At 35.3% G+C, this 20,933-nt stretch overlaps 1 protein-coding gene across 9 annotated transcripts in view; it reads left to right on the forward strand.

The window, feature by feature from the left end:
• The window catches only part of LOC112052365 (kinase D-interacting substrate of 220 kDa B), a 75,459-nt gene that overhangs the window by 27,617 nt on the left and 26,909 nt on the right, over positions 1–20,933 (forward strand). For 6 of the 9 annotated variants that reach the window (XM_052881524.1, XM_052881518.1, XM_052881517.1 and 3 more), the window contains exons 2-6: positions 7,482–7,616; positions 8,129–8,326; positions 14,368–14,477; positions 17,075–17,295; positions 19,727–19,884. In XM_052881524.1, the coding sequence (XP_052737484.1) occupies positions 7,503–7,616; positions 8,129–8,326; positions 14,368–14,477; positions 17,075–17,295; positions 19,727–19,884 (801 nt within the window). In that variant the 5' untranslated portion in view covers positions 7,482–7,502. Of the gene's footprint in view, positions 1–3,327; positions 3,496–4,059; positions 4,173–4,429; positions 4,771–7,481; positions 7,617–8,128; positions 8,327–14,367; positions 14,478–17,074; positions 17,296–19,726; positions 19,885–20,933 lie in introns of those variants that run through there. The other 3 variants (XM_052881521.1, XM_052881525.1, XM_052881523.1) reach the window with 3 other exon arrangements.

The raw sequence follows: 20,933 nt of genomic DNA on the forward strand, positions 1-20,933 counted from the left end.
TTTAGTGGTTAGGTTTTTTGTTTAGAAGTCGGTTGATTTTGTTTATTATAATATTCTTACACGTCGGTGAGTGAGTAACTTAACTAAAGTCGTGATAATAACACCGATAATAATGTGATCATTGGTGACGGCAACTAATCGTAATGTTGAAAGTTGTTAGAAATTAGTAAAACTTATTAGTCAACAAAGTACAATGAACCTAATTACTTACGACTGTTTACTTTGAAGAAAATTGAGATTTGAATTTTAATAAAATGTTATCTAATATGAACACTATGGTAGTGTCATATCAAATTTAATATAAATAATATAATTCGCATAGTAGGTACCTCATTGTCTTCGATAAATGGGCTATCTAACACAAAGAATTTTTGAAATCGGATCAGTAGTTCCTGAGAATAGCGCGTTCAAGTAAACAAACAAACCAAACTCTTTAGCTTTATAATATTAGTATAGATTCGACTTTACACGTATCTCTTAAGAGTTTTTTTTTTACTTTTACTTCTATTAAGTGTATTGTTTTATAAAATATGTATGTTACCTACACATCTATTTTTAGTGAAGTCGGTTAATACTGTTTTCGAGCCGAGTGGTCACAGCATCGCGACTGGACGGATTCCTGCATCCCCGTTATTCTTTTTATCCTGATTGCATTGCGGATCTTCACCTCTGCTCCTTTTGCTTTATCTCCCTACTTGTTACGGCTACGGCTAACTAGATCCTGCTAACTGGTTATTACGAACACAATGGCTATTTATGAAGTAAGCATTACTGCTCGCCGCATAACAATGTCGTTTCTTGATCTTATACTTAGGCAATGATATTTTATACCTACTAGAGATGGGGCTCTATTGCATGATGGGGTGCATCAAAACGAGGCGGACGAATGTGGTAAATTGACTTAATTTCATTTGTTCTCTTAATAAACAACAAATAATACCTAAATATCGTTTACAATGTCGAGAAAGTTCAGGAAGTGTAAAAACTATATATTATATATAAATATATAATGGAATTAAAGAAAAAATTATGCATGTGTGCGTGTGCTCAGTGTAGCTAAATTCCGAACACTTTTTGCGGCGATTTTGTAGGGACGTAACCTATCTTTAGTATAAAATTATTACTGTTCGTAGGTAGGTTCTAGGTACACAAGTTCCCATAGACAATTTTGATTTGATTTGATTCTTTTCAAGTTTCAGAGCCAGACAATTATTAAGGCTTAATATTAATAATTGTCTGATATTAAAGAAATATGACTGGAATCCAATAATTTTCTAAATACCTGTATAATATAATTTTTAATAGTTAAATTGGATTTTTGTTTTAATCTGATCTTATGATCTAGTAATAATAATAGTCATATGTAATTAAGTTGTTGGCAGCTTTTAAAAACACCCATTGGTTCAATGTGTAATTTTGTTTGGAACTGGCGGATGCCCGCGACTTTGTCCAGGTAAAATTCAGTTTTTCACAAATCCCGCAAGAGCTATTGATTTTTACGGGACAAAAAGTTATAGTTGCCTATAATGTTGCTCAATAACTTTGTCTATCTATGAGTGAAATACTGTTCAAATCGCCCGTTTCAATGATTAGTTCGAACAAACAAATAGACGAAAATTTTAAATACCTTTAATTCTGTTTAATGTCATCTAGGTACATAAGCACTTATAATTTTTTTTTATCAGGAGTCAGGATACAAGTTCGAATATTAAAATGTCTAATGTCCTTTTTCAACCAATTAGGTATCCCGATTTTGCTTATTTAATACTGTCAAATGATACTAAACAAGCAAAGCCCATTTAAGGAAAAGCAGTAGGTATTACCAAATATATATTATTCTATTTTATGGGCTCCTCACGTTGAGCCAGCCAGTTGACGATTCTAATTTTTTTTTACAAAAAAGTCCTAATGGATTCTAACAGTTTCCTTATGTCTTATATTTTAGGATTTTCCCATGCTCAATTGAAACAACACACTATACCTATTATCTATACGTCATAATATTATAAAACGAAATCTTCTGTCGCGTAGTCTGCGTCAGTCTGTTGGCGATAAACTCTAAGAATGGATTTTCATGCGGTTTGCACCAATATAATGTTTTCTGCTGAAGGTTTTGACATAGGTGTAATGTCAGAATTTTGTGTGAATTGATTAAAATATAATTAACGATAATTGTTGACTGCAGTCGGCTTAATTTTGCCAATACTGGAGTATTAGAAAAATCTAACTAAGCCGACAAGAGCTTTCATCAAAACGTTGCCTAAATTTCTGAAAAATATAACAAAGATATGTATGGTGGAATATTCTTCTTTTATAGATAAAAAAGTCCGTCATGACATACCTAAATATCTATAAAGGATAACTTACCCAATAAAAAAAATTTTTCATTATATTGACTACTAGCGGACGCTCGCGGCGACTTCGTCTGCGTGGAATTCAGTTTTTCATAAATCCTGCGGGATCCATAGATTTTTCTGGGAAAAAATCTGTGGTTTCGGCGGAACCTATAGCCTATGTGGAAATCCGGAGTAAAAACTATTTCCATTCCAAATTACAAACAAATCAGTTCTGTAGTTGAGACGTAAAGGAGTAACAAACATACACACACAAACTTTCGCCTTTATAATATTAGTGTGATTGTATGCTTACATAGATTTTTTCACAGACGTAGTCGCGGGCGGCCACTAGTTCTTAATAATTTTTAATTCGATTATTACGATTCGCAAAAACTTGAATGAATGACATTTAGTCGTTTGATTATTCGTTGGATTAATAATTGTGTTGAATAATTCAAGACTTCGGAAGGATATAGTTAATGCTAGCGGACCAAGCCCAACATTTTACCTGCGTAGTTCCCATTCCCTTGGGAATACGGGAAAAATATAGCCTATGTTACTAGTAGATAATGTTGCTTTTGCTATTGGTGAAAGAACTTATTAAGAAAATCAATCTATATAGTGGCTTAGATGTGTAAGCTTAACAAACAAACATATTTTATTATACGAGTTAGTATACTTTTACAAGTCAGCATTACTACATTTAAATATCAAATAATACTTTTATGTTTTAGGTATTTTTTTTTATTTCAGTATTTTCGTAATGTTCATTTTAAATTAGAAAAAAAAAATACCTACTTAGTTATGAAAAGTCGTAATTATTATGCCTCCTATATGTGTTGACTTAATTTGATAAACATTGACATAATAATGTAAATATATGTTTCTATTAAATTCCTTTTTTGTTTATACAGCTTTTTATTGTGATAAAAGCTTACGATAATTTACCTTATATGCTTATGAAATGTTTTATCTAAATGGTCATCTGTATGGCGGGGGGCATCTCATGCGGCGCCGGCAGTGTCCGACTCCGAGCGGCTCTCGGGCACAGTGTGTCCGGACACCGAGCGACATGCTGCCTTCCGAGCGAATCGTACATCGCACCGCCTCTGCGTTCTTCAAACGGTTATCGTCATCCGCCTACAGTACCTATTCTCTAGTACGTATCCGTCTGTTCATTCATCGCGACCGCCCGCCGCCCGCCCGCCCCACGCCGTAAATAGTATCCGCCCATCGTGACCACGGGAGACAATTCACGGCACGAGCCTCGATAGACTCAGTCACTACGCTCGCAAATCACTGGACGCATCGTCCGCTCGTGGTGATGCGTGACGTCGCGACATGTCCCGCGAGCCTCGGTTGCCCGACGCGACAAACAGTGACAATGAATACGTCCACATTCGCTGTCTCATTGCAAATATACACAAACCGAGAAATGTGTCCAGGCCGCCCGCGGGTCCCGAAGCGCTGGAGGTGGTCCGGGAGTCGCCGACGTCGTCGGACACGGATCAGAGTCGGACAGAGTCGTTGCTGTCCGACGTCTCCGAGAAGCCTGACCTGTCAGAGGTCAGCAGCGTAGAAGAGGGAGCGCCGACGCAACGCCCGAAGAGTAACAGCTTTGCGGGTGCGATGTTGGCGCCGCCGTTGCCGAAGCGGCGGCGGATCTCGTTCCTGCACCTCAACATCGGGAGCGCAAACGATCACGTAGGGCCGTTGTCCGCAGGGCCGCACCTCAACGTGCCCCGGTTCACCGTCACGGCGCCTCCCGGGGAGCAGCGGCGCCACAGTCATGGCTTCCCGTTCCATGGGTTCGCTCTTCGCCGCCACTCGAACACGGTCTGCGCCTTATCTTACTAGTGTTGCCGTTATACATGAATAACAATACGAGTTTGACGACATTTTGTGGGCACATGGAACTAACTTAGCATGTCTCGTGAGCTGAGTGAATTGCAAATGACACGAATGAATTAATTTTAATTAATAACATTAGGATTAACTAATGCCGAATTGAAGTTGATGGTTGACTTTGAAATTAATTGGTAGGTAGTGCGAATTAAAGCTGCATAGAGTGTAATCTTTGTTATCGTAAGTCGATGCAATCCAGAATCTATCTAATATGGAATTAAAGTTAATGCGCGGTATTACTCGATGTTATATTACCATGAGGACATTCGGCATAACGTATGAAATAATAAAAAATATCAACAATAAAAAAAACGTCACTTAACCGTAAACACCGTACGTTCGTACAACGTTCATAGTTGTTTAGTGATATCTCATCGTTATCACTGTATCTACGTATACTTATTAATATTCAATATAGACATTGTGAATTGTGCAGTGCTAACTTGCCGTTGTGTTTTACTATAATATAGTTTCTAGTTTTAGTATCAGTGACCTAGAAATGTTGCGCTGGAGTTTGCAAGTATCCGAGGTTTTGGTTTTTTTCTATTAACTTATTTTAATTTTTAATATGCATATATACTAACGTATATATTTTGTCTGCTAATTGTTTATTATAATTGCATGTTTTTTTTTATTTTATGCTTAGTTATAAACTTAATGAAACTGATTCAAAGGAAAAATATTAACTCGCGAATATTTTTATTTTATACCCCGTTTAACTGATGCTAATGGGTGAACTGACACATGTTAGATAAAGACTCATTTCATGACGTTTGTAAAGTTAGCAGAAAAACAATTATAGAGGAAAATATAGTAATTTATATGTGCCTATTTTGTTGTAGAAAAGTTTGTATCGAGAAATATGCTCATAGGTTTTATTTTTATTTTTATTAGATCATGTATAAATAACAGTAATTATACTTCCTAAAAAATATAGATATTTAGAATATTGTTGAAAATTCTTAGTTTAATTGATTAATTTCAAGAAGTTCATGGGCAACTTAACGCAGCTTCCGGATTTTGATCCGTTTAATCTTAATATTTTTGTAATATTTCAAGGCCAAGGCACTGACCGTTTTAATGATTTATCTAATTTCAAAGGTAAAAGATACAAGTCAAGTACACCAATAAATATATTATATACTTAATTTATTACTATACTGATATCACATATTATCGCGTAATAGACTTCGAAATTAATTTTCTACGATTATGTTTTCAAACGCCGAACGAACTCTACGACTGTTTTTTTTTTATTTATAATTCTTAACAATGTCGATAAAATACAATATATAATACAAAACACTAATTTCGAAAATTTCGGTCCAGGATATGATGATGTCCGTTATTGAGGATTTTTCGCAGACAACCCCATACCAATGTGTTCGTAATGAAATTTTAAGTTAACTTTAATTCATGAACCAGACCAGTGCAAGTCTGGTATCGATTTACCTACCTACTTAATACTTAATACTCTCGCTCGTTCGATTGGTATTCGCTCGATTAGTAAGCAATTTGTCTATTAACTAAACCATTGAAACATATAAAAAAAAATTAATTAATTAATCATATTCTGGACTGAAGTTTTTTTAGTCAACCCATTTTCAATATATTTATTGATGTATATATATGTATTTAATTTGATATAAAAGACTTTTTCCAATAACGAGATCGGTTTCTAGTATCGATTTACCTGCCCTACCCAAGAGTTGTTCCGGAAAAGATAGTCAACCTAATGTTTGCATATTTTATAGGCTTCATACTCGCTCGATTGGTGAAATAAAAAATAAAATAATTAATTAATCATATTCTGGACTGAAGTTTTTATCAACCCATTTGCAATATATTTAATTTGATAAAAAAACTTTTTGTCCAATAACGAGATCGGTGAAGGTCGTCTTATATTGAGATCCTCTACTATTAGTCCGGCTTTAAAGCATCAAATATTGCATATTAACAATGGCGTAGTAATACGTCGGCAAGAGGGGGCATTGCCCCGAACGGCGTCAATTAAAAAAAAAATTGTAAAACCCAAGTGTGTACCCCTCGTAAAAGTCTGTAGACAAAATCTAACACAAAAATACGCCTCTTCATGGCCTGCAGTAACGTTGGGCTCGCTCGATTGGCCATTTTTTTTTATTATTTGATGTAAATTATATTAGGAGCCTAATAAACTAATACATTTTAATATTTTATTTCTACTGTACAGTCCTAGTACAAATAAATATTATAAATATTAAAAGTTGCAATTTTATTGACACAATTTAAGGTATTGATTGCGAATTAGGGGTAGGTATTGAATTTCATAGTTCAGTAGGGGCTGTAAAAATTCAATAGCCTACTGGCGACAAATTTGTAAATCCGCCACTGCTACTGGTAATTAGGTATGAGTTGTAACTAATTTGTCAAGTCTTTAGGCTATCGCAGCCTAAAGACTTGACTGAAGGAGTTATTATTGATAAGAAATAGTGGTTCACCGAATCATTAGTTATCTCGCGCTTTGTATCTATTGACATTATTACATCTATCTATCAGTGGTGTGAAGTAGCGTTCTGATTAGGGTAACCATTGAGATGATACATGATTCAGAAATTTTGCAGCAATACGAGTATATTGATACACTTAAAAGAGTATATCAGCAAGAGTCGTATAAGAGTATGAAGTGCACTTCTATATACAGTAGTTTTTATCTCTTTAAGTTAATGTAGAGATACTTAAAAATGCCTAGATAGAGTTAAATGCTGTATATAATACTTCGTCAATAAAAAAGTTAAATTTTCAATTTTCATTGATTTTTATATTTTTTAATTTTTTACTTTTATAAGTTTAGTTTTGTTGGTCTGACTATAACATAATAATAATAATAAAAGTAAGTATTTTTGTTGTAAATGTAAAGGGTGGCGAAGTTGCTGGATTAGGCCCTAGGTAATTAATTTATCTGAATATCATATTCATAGTGCCGTGATAGCGCAGTGGATATAACCTCTGTCTCCGATTCCAGAGAGTATGGATACGAACCCGGTCCGGGCAAGTCCTTTTCAGTTGTGTGCATTTTAAGAAATGAAATATCACATGTCTCATACGGTGAAGGAAAATCATCGTGAGCAAACCTGAATACCAAGAATTGAATTTGCCTAATTCTCTGCATGTTTGAAGTCTGCCAATCCGCATTGGGCCTCTCATTCTGACAGGAGACTTGAGCTCAGCAGTGAATGATGTTAATGGTGGTGTTTCTTACAGAGCCTCCATCGCAGCGAGTCGATGGTGTCCCTGGCCTGCTTCAAGACGCTATCTCAACTGGTGAACAATGATGGCAACGAGCTGCAGAACTATCTCGCTTCCAACAGAAACATTAACATTGACGACAGGGACGAAGTGAGTGTTTTTCATAGCATTTGCATTACAAAATAATTATTATAGTATTAGTTATATCTGAGACTACTAAAAACAACGGGGATATATGACTAGGTTTGATTTTGATTTTTATGAGAGATTTCGGTAAATAAGATAAAACAAAGATTGACTGAATGTTTGCAAAATAAATCTATACTAATATTATAAAGCTGAAGAGTTTGTTTGTTTGATCCGATTTGAAAAATTATTTCAGTGCTAAATAGCAAATTTATCGAGGAAGGCTATAGGTTATATATTATCCCCGTATTCATACGGAAACGGGAACCACGCGAGTGAAACCGCGCGGCATCAGCTAGTAGAAAATACTAGGTATATTAAGTTAGTTGCAGAGAGACACCAACGTCAAATCTTTGTGATTTTTGTTGTTGTCTATGTAATATACCTTTTATTGTAAACAATGTATGTTTTAATACATAAATTAAAAAGTAATAAAAAAAAAGAATATTAGTTACGCTTAATTTTTTTTTATACAGAATGGCACAACAGCGCTCATGTGCGCAAGCGAGAGCGGGCGCGTGGCGGCCGTGCGTGCGCTGCTCGGCGCCAGCGCGGACGCGTGCGCGGCGGACAACGACGGCTGGACCTCCCTCGCGTTCGCGGCGCGCGGCGGACACTTGCCGGTCGTGCGGGAGCTGCTCGACGCGGGGGCACACGTTGATTCCAGAGACTGTGTAAGTAAATAATCAATTGAAGATCAGCTTCGCAAACGGAAACCTCCTAAAGGTAGAAGCGGCGTTTTGTAGCGTGTGGCGGCTACATGCGTCACCGGCCGCTGGTAGCGACTCCATAGCCGAGTGCCGGCGTTTTGAAAGTGTGGGGACACTAAAGCACGTAGCGAAGCTCATCTTGATCGCGGCCCGACACGGTAAGCTCTCGGTTGTGCAAGAGCTGCTCGACGCGGGGGCACCAGTTGATTCCAGAGACTGCGTAAGTGACAAATAAATTGAAAAACAGCTTCGCAAAGGAAGCCACCGAAGGTAGAAGCGGCGTTTTGTGTCGTGTGGTGGCTACATGCGTCACCGGCCGCGTGTAGCGAGTCCATAGCTGAGTCGGTGGCGGCGTTTCAAGTGTGTGGGGACACTAAAGCACGTAGCGAAGCTCATCTTGATCGCGGCCCGACGCTGTAACTTCTCGGTTGTGCATGAGCTGCTCGACGCGGGGCACCAGAGAGCCCGAAACTTACTTACTTATACAAGTGCCTGTGACAGAAGGCCTCACTCTTCCATAGCCAAACATAACATCTGTATGTATGACATGTATATTTACCACTACAACAGTGGGAGCTTTACTTCGAGTCGATCTTCAAAAACAAAGTTCGGACACATCTAATCTGTGTTAGATTAAAGTTTCTATTCCAGCGTACCTCAAACTAAGTCAATCGTAAACATAAACGCCATCACTGTCGTCATAATCATGAATAAGTATTCAGAATTCAGATAAGTTTAGGACTCACATTCTGATTGTATTAAAGCTGCTTGAATTTGAAGCTGGTTTTCAAGTGAACTTCCAAGCGTAAATAAAAATGAAAGAGAAGCTTTTATTTCATCATAGAGTTATTGTTATTGTATCTCTTCGTCTCTGTTTCCTAAATAGGGCATCTTACTTGCTGTATTAATCGATCCAAAAAATTACCCTCTAAGTAAGAAGAAAAAGACTCTTTCCATATTATTAGTGCAACTGGACCTCACTCACTTTCGCTTCGTCTTCGTTTCGTTTAGGTCGTTAGAATTGGGATTCATTCCTATGACTACGTACAATCATCTTTATTTTCACTTACTTTTCTATATGTGTAAATAAAAATAACGAAGTTGGACGTGACGAAGTTTTTTAAAATCAAGTTTTTATGGTATTTGTATCAAAAATTTAAATATTTACAAATGAAACCATAAATCATGTACCAGTAGTTGACACATTAGTGATAATTTGGTGGTTTCGTCTCCGCAGGTCACATTGTGAAAAATGGAATCGTTAGATATGTTCTTCCATTATTGGAGTCATCATCATGAATTATATGACAGTTACATTAATAAGATAGTTGCAAACAGTCTGAAAGTTTTTCTAGAGTATGTCTTGTCTCATTATACAGTATCTTTCATCGGTCCCACAGAACTAGGGTTACCAACCGTACATATATAGTATTGTAGTACATTTCGGGTCTGCGTGCTATATACTGTTAAAGAAATATATACTAAACAAAATTTTCATTTTAAAACTTTATGAACATTAGTTTTTGACAGATACAATAGCGTCTAGCCTATCCGAAATTCTATATCCTAATAAGGTCAAACATAAACGAACAAATTAATGAAAAACTTCTTTTGGTTTCCAAAATTTAAAAATTAAACGTGCAAAAACACATGACACTCTTATTTCTGACAAATAAATCTTGAAAAATGCATTATTATTATTGGCAACCCTACACAGAATATAGAACACTAAAGCTAACGCTATAGGTCCCTTAACATATTAAGTTCATCTATCATATTTTTACAAGTACGTGACTTAAGTTAAAACATCAAGTAACGATTAAAAAAAATTTAACCATTTCTAGATAACTATACCTCACGTTACAATATCAAGACATACACCAGCCTGTTACTTAGTCATTCTCATGCTAAAACGTGCCTTCAATTTATAATGGCACTTAATATACAATATTTTAGAAGATCTGAATGTGGATAACCCATGTTTTTGGGGGGTAATCCCTGGTATTCTTAGTCATAGTAATGAGCATAAAATGACGTAGAAACATCGTATTTATTATTTATCAAAGCAAAGCAAAATTTACATTACATGTTATATTATTTTTATTAATGGAGTCGACAAAATAAAATGCACAATTGCAAGTGGTGACTCAAATAGCAATAGTGGAGCAATGACCAACTGTATTCTGGACTGTGCGCCCAAATTTAATATATTTATAGTTGTTGTGGAGCTTTGCCAAGAAATCAGCGACAATCCCACATTCTTAAATCCAGTTAAATACACATGTGCAGTTTGTGTTGGGGACTTCTTTAATGAATAACGCGTATATTTATAGAGACCGATTAGCATCTGGTCTAGTCTGATAGACGTAATGTAGCGTGATAGGGCGTAATAGTTAAGGCAAGTAAGTTCTGGCACAGTATACTGGGCGGGCCATATATAGTATATAATATATATATATATATAGTATATAATAATTAAATGTGCTTCGACTCCCGTTAAAATAATAGCTCGGATATTTAGTCATATCTCATGACTGAATTCTCGCTTTTGTAGAGCAGGGTGGGTGGTAGGGTAGGGTTTTCTTTTGTATAAGCAAGCGCTTAGCTGCAATCACGCCTGGTAAGCGATGATGCAGCCTATGGTGGAACGCGGTTGCCTAGAAGATGAATATTCACTCTTGACTTCATAGCATATGACGTATGGCAATAGATAGAAACGAGTGAGGAGCAGCGGCAGGCATATTATTAAAATAGGCTACTTGACACTTTTTAAAGGGTTTTAAAATGTTTATTATTGTTTTACCAGATAGACGAATAATTATCATATTTTTTTAAAACCTGAATACACAAAAAAAAATTACTATATTAGCTAAAACGCTATCATCTATGATAGTCTATCTTATATCTGTGTCATGACGTCACGTAAACCCGTAAACATTCGACCATATAATAAAAAGACTGAAAAGTATTAAGAAATCCTTAACTCATATTAATTAATATCGATATATTTCGTACCCTTATTCCATGTACTACACGAAATTAATATTGTTTATATTAAATTTGATATGACTCAACTACCCTACTCTTGACACGAGGTAGCCCGCACGTTTCTCGCCCCTCTTTGTCGTCATACCCCGCGCCCCTGTACAACTCAGACGAGGATTGATATCCGGCTCCCCTTTATGCAAATCATTGACACTACAAAATATGTTCAGAACATCAACTCACGGAAGACACAAGCTAAAAAAATCTGTATGACTTGTCTTCCACTCATCATTTGACGGCATAGGTGCTGGGATTCGTATGCCAGTAATTTCACCAGTAAACCTCTAATAGCGGGAAAACGAGCTTTATTCTTGATTCGTGATTAATATTGTACATGTACACTTGTAATTCCAAAGACCCGGTTAATGCATTCCGGATGCATTCATTTTTTTAATATAACTTACAAGTGACAGAAGATCTTCAAACCAAAACACGGCTTAAACGACGGCTTTTTGACGGCTTCCGTGGCGCAGTGGTATGCGCGGTGGATTTACAAAAAGGAGGTCCTGGGTTCGATTCCCGGCTGGGCAGATTAAGATTTTCTTAATTAGTCCAGGTCAGGCTGGTGGGAGGCTTCGGCCGTGGCTAGTTACCACCCTACCGGCAAAGACGTACCGCCAAGCGATTTAGCATTCCGGTACGATGTCGTGTAGAAACCGAAAGGGGTGTGGATTTTCATCCTCCTTCTAACAAGTTAGCCCGCTTCCATCTTAGACTGCATCATCACTTACCATCAGGTGAGATTGTAGTCAAGGGCTAACTTGTAAAGAATAAAAAGAAAAAAAAACATGAAAAATAAGATGTGGTATGACGTGAATCGGTACACGTGTAGAAACAAGAAATCAATAATTTCTAATCACGATTCACGTGTGGAATCATTATAACACGAATTTATATTAATTTATACATTATTCCTGTTTCATAAATTCCGCGGTATATTATTCCCTTGAATCAGAGACGTAATAAAGTGTTAATGTATTCCAAATATCAGACGTCTATGATAACATCATAAACAAAACGATGTGTCACGTCTCTGTGTAGAGTCACCAGATTGAAATGTGGGAATTCCGGAACTAAAGATTTTTTTTTTAATTTTCTGGTCTTAATTCCACTAGCTACTAACAATTGACTTAAAAAACATTATATTGGGAGAACTTCTTAAATGCGAACAATTTTATCGACATAGCTGACTAGGCAACAAAATACATATTATTTTATTTGGTTGGTACAAGATCTAACAGTAATATTGTTGATTTCATCTTTTAGGTGCAAAAAACCCACACACTTTCATAGCCAAAGTAACAATTTGTTAATGTCAAAGACAACAAATAAATGAACAACTCTAGACAGAAACTATTGACCACATTGGATATGTCTCTTGTAACCCTTTTTTTCAAAGTTTAGAGTTAAAGAGACAAATTAAAGTCATTTAACTAAACTATAGAAATAAAAAAAATAAAGAAAGAATGAAATGTCCACGAATAAGATCCAATTAAAATACTCGCGGTCCTTAATTATATTTGAAAAAAAAAAACGACACGAATGATGGCGATGGTCCTATAGAAAAAAGTAAAAGAAATAATATATAGCTCAAAATCGAAACAGATAGAGCCAACAGCCTTCTATCCAGTTGAAGCAATATTATGTCAGGCTTCATGTTTCGTTGCAAAGGGAGTAGGTATATTATAACTGATATGTTGTGGGTAGTCGTAAAATAAATTTCTAATAAAGTATGTTTTGAGTTCAATGTCTTTGTATTACTTTCTCATTACAGGTTTTAAGATTCACGCAGTTGGAGCCGAATCGCCCAACGTAAAAACCTGATATGATTATGAAGCATAATATATGGATCTTTTATTATTTCATTTTAAAATTTTGCTAAGCTGTCTTTATTATTACCTTTTTCTTGTCTTTTTTTTTCATTTGAATTTGTACTTGTATATTTGAATACTTATTGTCTAGATGGACATGTCCAAAAATTCTAGTTATTTGGTAACCCTAGGTGAGAATATTATACCCGCCGTTTTACCCACGGATGACGTAGTATTATTGTATTTATGTTAAATCTTCATAATTTGGCCATAACGTGTATTGTTATTGATATATTTATTTAATTGAACGTAAATGATGACGCATTCTATAATGTAAACACATTAGAGTTTTTCGTTCATGGATACACATTAGAGTGAAAGGATCACCTTAAATGTCCGAGGCGAAGGGAATATTAGCATTAATCTTAACTTAGTTTTGCCATAGTGTACCTACCACGGAAGTTGATCAATGATGTTTTTTTTGTTTTCATTAAATGTTAAGTTAAACCATCAGAGAATTATCAGGTACTTGCAATAGTCTACTATCCCTTTGTCGTTTCCTTTCGGAGGGTTCCGGCTTCGAAGTATTTTGAGTTTTTGCGAATTGTTTATAGTTTTAATAGTGAGCGAACGAACTTGCTGGTCGCTTGACATTCAAGTAATTACAATCAGGGGAGTCCCTTTTGGTTTTGGATGTTGAGATAGGGTGACAGACCACCTGCATTTGTGTATAAACAGTAAGTTCTTTTATAGAACGTACCTAAAGTCTTACATACCGATGCGCTGTCGGTCAATTGTCTACTGCCCAACGCGTCTGTAAGTCTTGCTACTGTATCCAAAGCTAATATAATACCAAAAGGTGAAAAATATAACGACACAGATATTTGCAATACCAGAGAATCTATCTATGTGTTGGCTTCCTGAAAGGGATTTGTTTATGGTAGATACTATATCATTAATCTGTGGATTTGTTTATCCGCTCCATAAATATCTCCAAACTTATAACAATTTGCTTTGGAAATACTGCAGAAGAAAGTTGGTGTCACAATTTGCATGTACGTCGAAGAAATGATAGGGAACTATTTTAAATGTAGCACTTCTTGTTTGTAGTTTTTTTTTTTGTATACTATATTAGGTTTTTTTTTTCAGGGAGGATGGACACCTCTTATGTGGGCCTCATACAAAGGCCATGAAGAAATAGTTGCATTGCTGCTGGAGAAGGGGGCTGATGTGCATGCACACGGCAATTATAATATCAAGTTAGTAACATTTTAGCATTACACAAACATGTGCCTATGTTTAATGAGTTGAAAAATAGTTGATAAAGCTTATATGTAAGCAATGAATAATTCTTTCGATGTGAAATTATCAACAGAAAAATATCTATAAGGAATTTACAATACAATAGGACAAAGGCAATAAATCCAATTCGCTGGACTCTACCTCACCGAAAGTATTTATAAGCTACCAGACAGATAGTCGGCCGACCGCACATCTATTGAAAATTTTGTTCAGTTTGATAAGTTCTTTAATGATAAACGGGCTTGGAGGTTATTGGATCAGATTCCACCTTCACACAGGAAGTGTATAAGTCTATAAGAAATGTTAATCATTGTAATATATATTGTATGATTTTTTTTTAACAAGAGCAATAATTGTTGAGTTTCTTGCCGGTTCTTCTCAGCAGAACCTACCTGACTTTTCAAAAGTGCTTTTAAACTGAGTTACTTTAAATAAATGAATTTTTAATTTTGTCTGGTGGCTCAAGGGCTCAAATAAAAACATACATACAAACGTAGAACCTCCTGCACTTTGGAAGTCGGTTAATAAAAAACTGCCACGTGAAGTCCATCTACTAAAGATGATAATTATGGTAAAACCATAATAAACATTATTATGATTCTTGAAACTGGAAATGACGTCAACATTTAAAAATTATAATAAAATAAAAATAAAATCTGGTTTTTTCAAGCCATCTTGATAATGAAAAAGTAAAAATCTTTCCTAAATTCGTTTGTTTGTGCAACTCATTTAGTATCAATATTAACAACATAATTATATAACTGAAGAGTTTCAAGAATCGTAACGCTGTCGTGTTTGCAATTTATTTTTAAATTTATATGGTATTCATTTCTTAATAGCACAATTCATCAAATGAATGCACTTAAACTGCGAAATAAACGACACTTAGCATGTAGCCCACTTCATTTAATATGCAATTTACAAGACATACTTTATTCTCAGTTTATGTGTGTTTGACACTATTGTGTTTAACTACATTATGGAATGCGAATGCGAAATTATGGAATGCCCTTCCAGCTTCAGTTTTCCCTACCACCTACAACATGGGTATATTCAAGTTAAGAGTGAATAGGCATTTTCTAGGCAAGCGCGTTCCACCTTAGGCTGCATCATCGCTTACTGTCAAGCATGATTGCTGCCAAGCGCTAGCCTTTATAACGTAAAAAAAAAAAAAAAACATAAAATAAAAATGCTTCTAGTTGCAATTGCCCACGACTTCGTCTATATGAAATTCAAAAAATAACTTTACAAATTCAAATTCGAAATATTTTTTAAAGTAGGCTTAATTTACAAACACTTTTAAAACGTCATGTTTGACTATTTGTAAAGACTCTACCACCGGTTCAGAAGGCAGATTCTGCTGAGAAGAGCCAGCAAGAAATTCAACTGTTGGCCTTTTGAAAAACAATTGTTAACATCATTAAACTTTCTCTTAATTTTACTTCCTGTGCGAAGGTAGAAGCTAAACCAATGCCCTCCAAGCACCTTTATCATTAAGGATCTCATCAATTGTGTAGTAACCTCCACTAAGTAGGTAAAAGTTTTTAACACATTGCTTATACTTATGCATTGACAGGTCCATAAATGTCTTGGGGATCTTGTTATAGAAGAGTACACCCAACCTTATGATTTATGCTACGTCCGATCTCAATTTAAAGAACGTTTATTATGATCCAAGCTGTTAATGTACTAGCACAACCCCATGAATTCCGATCCAGTAGTTTCGGAGACCAGCATTTTAATGTTTGTCAACAACAAACAGAAATGTAATTAAATTCCTTGAATTCATTCATCAATTTGTAAAATACAAAAACAATTATTCAAAGTTCCCACAGATAAGCGCGTTTAAATAAATATAGTCACCTTTATTAATACAAGTTTAGATAGACTAGTATACAACCGTGTTAAGGAAGTTGATATTTTCTTTACTGAATTAAACCTGAGGTAAACCATAGTTAATCTAGAACATCCATTCTAATCCAAAAACACACTTTCACATTTAAATCAAAAATCAAATAAAAACTTTCTTTATTCAAATAGGCCCATAACAGGCACCTATGATGATATCATACCTAATTCTGACTTTGTTTCGTCACTTTAGTCATGGTGATAATAATATGTTACTTTAAAGTGTAGCAAAACAAAAATAAAAGCTTAAAAGAGAGACCTCTCTAACATCTTTATAATATCTTGTAGTTTATAGTAAAGTGTTGGTGTATACTAAATACAATATAGAAGACACATATAAAGTATGGTATAGGTAATTGTTCTAATTCTTTAGGTTGCTGATAAGTAGCAAGTAGAATCATTGCAAAAATCCCAAGGCAATTGCAAAGTAGTCAAGAATATTAAATTCGTTTACAACGTCACAGCGGAAGAAGTTAATTGTTAGTCCATTTTAAGCTGGGAAAAGAAAGACAAGGAAGGAGTTTTAGATTACCCAGTTTAAACAATACCCAGCAGAGAGCATGATTACCTCATCCTCTCCATTCTAAATTTGAATACCCATTGAGATATATGAATATATTGGCTAATATGCATAAAAATGATGCAGTTCACTAGTATGGGCGGCGGGCAGACGGCACAGCGGCGTGGTGGCGCGGCTGCTGGCGGCGGGTGCGCGCCCCAACTCGTGCGACAAGTACGCCACGTCGGCGCTCACGTGGGCGGCGCGCGCGGGCGACGTCGCGTCATGCGCGGCGTTGCTGCGCGCTGGCGCAGACGCCAACAACGCCGGCATGTACTGCTGGACACCGCTACTGCAGGCCACGCACGGTAACTACTTCTTCACCCTCGATTACGATACATCGGCGCTCACGTGGGCGGAGCGATGTTTTCCGCGTTTTGCGTTCTACTGCATGCCGCTACTGCAGGTTACGCACGGTAAATACTTTGTAACTCCCGACTTAAGCTTTACGGTGTGTGGGCGCGCTCCAAACTCTTGCGATAATTATGCTACGATCGCGCTCACGTGGGCGATGCGACGTTTTGCGTGGCGCTGATGCCAACAACGCCAGCAAGTACTGCTGGACGCTGTAGATGCACGCCATGCTATAGATACTTTCAAGTTTACTCGTAACTAGCCATGTCAATATTTGTGGGTCAAGTCTTTTAGGTACCTAACCTAAAAACCAATTCTGAATTTCGCTAGTACCTATAGTTGGTATAACTTGCGTATTTCGATTTTAATGCAATAACAAGGAAAATAGAGCTGGTATGACGATACAGTCGGTATTTGGTCTTAGAAATGTAAGCTAAAGAAGTTGGATCCATCGACTTAAGGCTTATTTTTCTTTGCAAACATTGATTTGCATAAGTAAAAACTGTTTGTTTTCGTAATGTGATCTTGTGAGCCATGCTCCAGATAAACAACATATAGAGTTGACGGCGTAACGACAGACATATTGTGTAGAACAGTTGGTCACTAGCCAAACCGTCATTACATTGTGACTGAAATACTTCTTTGTATTCTTAAAACCTTACAAGAATTTACATACCTGAAATGCATGTACGAAGTAAGGGACTATTTATTTATTGGTTGTTTAACGTGTAAGACAACGCACAGTGAAACGTAAGAATCTAATATAAGTATACGCATATTCTTAAATCAGTATTCATCATCATCATCTATACTAATATTATAAAGCTGAAGAGTTTGTTTGTTTGTTTGTTTGATTGAACGCGCTAATCTCAGGAACTACTGGTCCTTTTTTGAAAAATTCTTTCAGTGTTAGATAGCCCATTTAGACGCGTGATTTTTATGTTTAAGTTATAGCAGTAAGCTTAAATTTGATATTTTATATACAGAACAGAGATTTATCATATCGTCCAATATGCCGCACAAGCTAATTGTTAGCCAAACTGACACCTCATTGTCACTGAAAGATTTAAAATTCAATTATTATAAAATGTAAAATATTATGTTACAATGCAAATATTTCCTTATTTTTTTATTTACTTACAATTGCAGAGTTAATTCCTCTTACAGTATATTTGTGCTTATTTCACAAATATATGATTACATGTAAGTGCATGATTTTTTATGCGCAAGACTACAAAGTTTATTTATTTATTAAAATAAAAATTTCTGCTAGATATTTTGCCTAATAATATTAAGTCTAAAGTTTGTATGGATGTTTGTTACTCTTTAACGTTGCGACTATTGAACAGATTTAGCTGAAATAGGTAGGCAGATAGATTTTGTCCTGGTTTAACACATGGGTTATCCTGAAAAAAAAAATAGTTCCTATAAGATTTGCAGAAAAACTGTATTTGTTGTAATATGTATCGTTATTGAAATTACTGAATTTAACGCAAAACTGGATTTGGCTGTTATATGAATCCGTTTGTGGAAACCCTAATTTCACGTGGACGAAGTCGTGGGCAGCAGCTAGTATGTTTATAAATCTGTCTTAATGCAAAACTAAGATTTGTAAACCATTGGTAAACGGTTTTAGTTGTCATACGCCTCCCCCTGTATCAATAAATAATTTAACAATGCGTTATGTTTACACACACAAACGCATTTCTGCTGTCATCTTAATATGTTCTTACTATTGTACTTACTTACTATATTCAAATCGTCGGTATCAGTACTTTGGGTATACCAATCGACGCTATACCGAAAGTAGAACGACTGCACTTAATTACGTGTATGTATATTATTAAGTTTTGTCATTTTATAATTAAGAGTAGTACATTTAATATTACGCGAAAATTAGCATTGATTTTCTGGTCCATAAACTAACGAATAAATTTAAATAAACAAGTCATTAGCCATATACGCATATTTTTAATGTTATAACATAAACGTTACTAAATACTCATTTTGGTTCAGTATCTTCTAACAATAACATTTACTTGTGGTGTTACGTTTAAACTCTATAATATTTGAGGTGTATTAATTTATTTTGTATTCAAAATTGTTTAGATAGTTATTTATTTAATATTCTTGTTAACTTGCTTGCTATTACGTAGTTTTAAGAAATACAACTTCTGGGAATAAATAATTCAATTAGTCTTGTTTGGAAGACCTGACAGAAGCTCTATGCCCAACAATGGACGTCTATATGCTTATAATGATGATGAATATGGAAAGTTCTACAAATTTTTATGGTGCCCTCTGCAATCTTGACTGTGCGTTGAAATGTCGATCAGTAAACTTTTTATATAGGTACATGGATTTCATATATTATTTTTGTTTCAGGTAATCATTTAGAAATCGTCCAAATGTTGTTAGAACATAAGCCTAACGTAAACGCCTTAGATAAGGATGGCTGCACCGCGCTCGCCATCGCCTGCAAGGAGGGCTTCTTCGATGTGGCCTTAGCTTTAATTAATTCAGGGGCCTATATTAACGTCCAGGTAAATATAATTTGATATATTTTATCTATTATAGTCTAAGATACGACGTAAACTAGTATATCTAGTGCTAACCCGTGTTTTTTTTCGCGTTCAAAGTGTTGTTTATTTTTTTGCAACTTACTAATCCTAAATTTATTTTAATACACATAAAACCTTATTCTTAAATTAATGTTGTTCATTTAATGTTTTTCTTTTAATTAAACATTTCTTCTTATCCAATAAATTATGCACCAAAATAAATCATAATTTCATTGATAAGGGTATATCACGTCTAAAAAAAACACTTTTTAAAAATAAAACATACATACAGCCGAACGTAGAACCTTCTCTCTTTTAGAAGTCGGTTAAAAATATAGGGTTAATTCAGTATAATCGTATGTGTCATTTGCCATTTATCACCGACATTGAATATGACAGCTTCAGCGGAAAACAACCTTGCGCTATGAGATGCGTTGCCAATTTTGTCACTTTGGTCAATATAGCATAAGTGATAAATCATGCAACTCAAACATCATATGACCTATTAATTTAAACTAATGGTATCTTTGAAGTTTTGTTGAATTATAATTCTGCCCGTCTGTCCCTCTTTTGTTTGTATTTTATCTATTTATATTCGTTGGTCAGTCTAAAATTTATATGCTGTGATTACAGGGGTGTTTTAAAAAAAATAGTTTTCTTGCATGAGAATTTGTTGCATACATTTATTATGATTTTAGTAAAATTATGCCAATAACTCCTGACTTAATTTCAACTACAAAACATGAAAATAATAATGAATGAATGTCTTGTACTGTCTGATTAGTTTTTATTAAATTGATCGCGATACCTAATTGTTTCTTCATTGTCTCAATTTTTTTTTTGTCATGTTATTAAATTATACCTCTCTATAATTATTTTGTCATCGATATTAGCATATTTCAACGGCCCAATACTAGGCCAGGCCTCGCTCCTTATATCTCACGCCTTTAGAGAATCGTTCCGCCCATCTACTTTGCTTCTACCTTCGGGCCCTATCAGGCGATGCTTCTGCGTGACCAAACCCCCCAGTG

The sequence above is a fragment of the Bicyclus anynana genome, chromosome 5, assembly GCF_947172395.1.
Source record: "Bicyclus anynana chromosome 5, ilBicAnyn1.1, whole genome shotgun sequence".
Classification (NCBI taxonomy): Eukaryota; Metazoa; Arthropoda; class Insecta; order Lepidoptera; family Nymphalidae; genus Bicyclus; species Bicyclus anynana.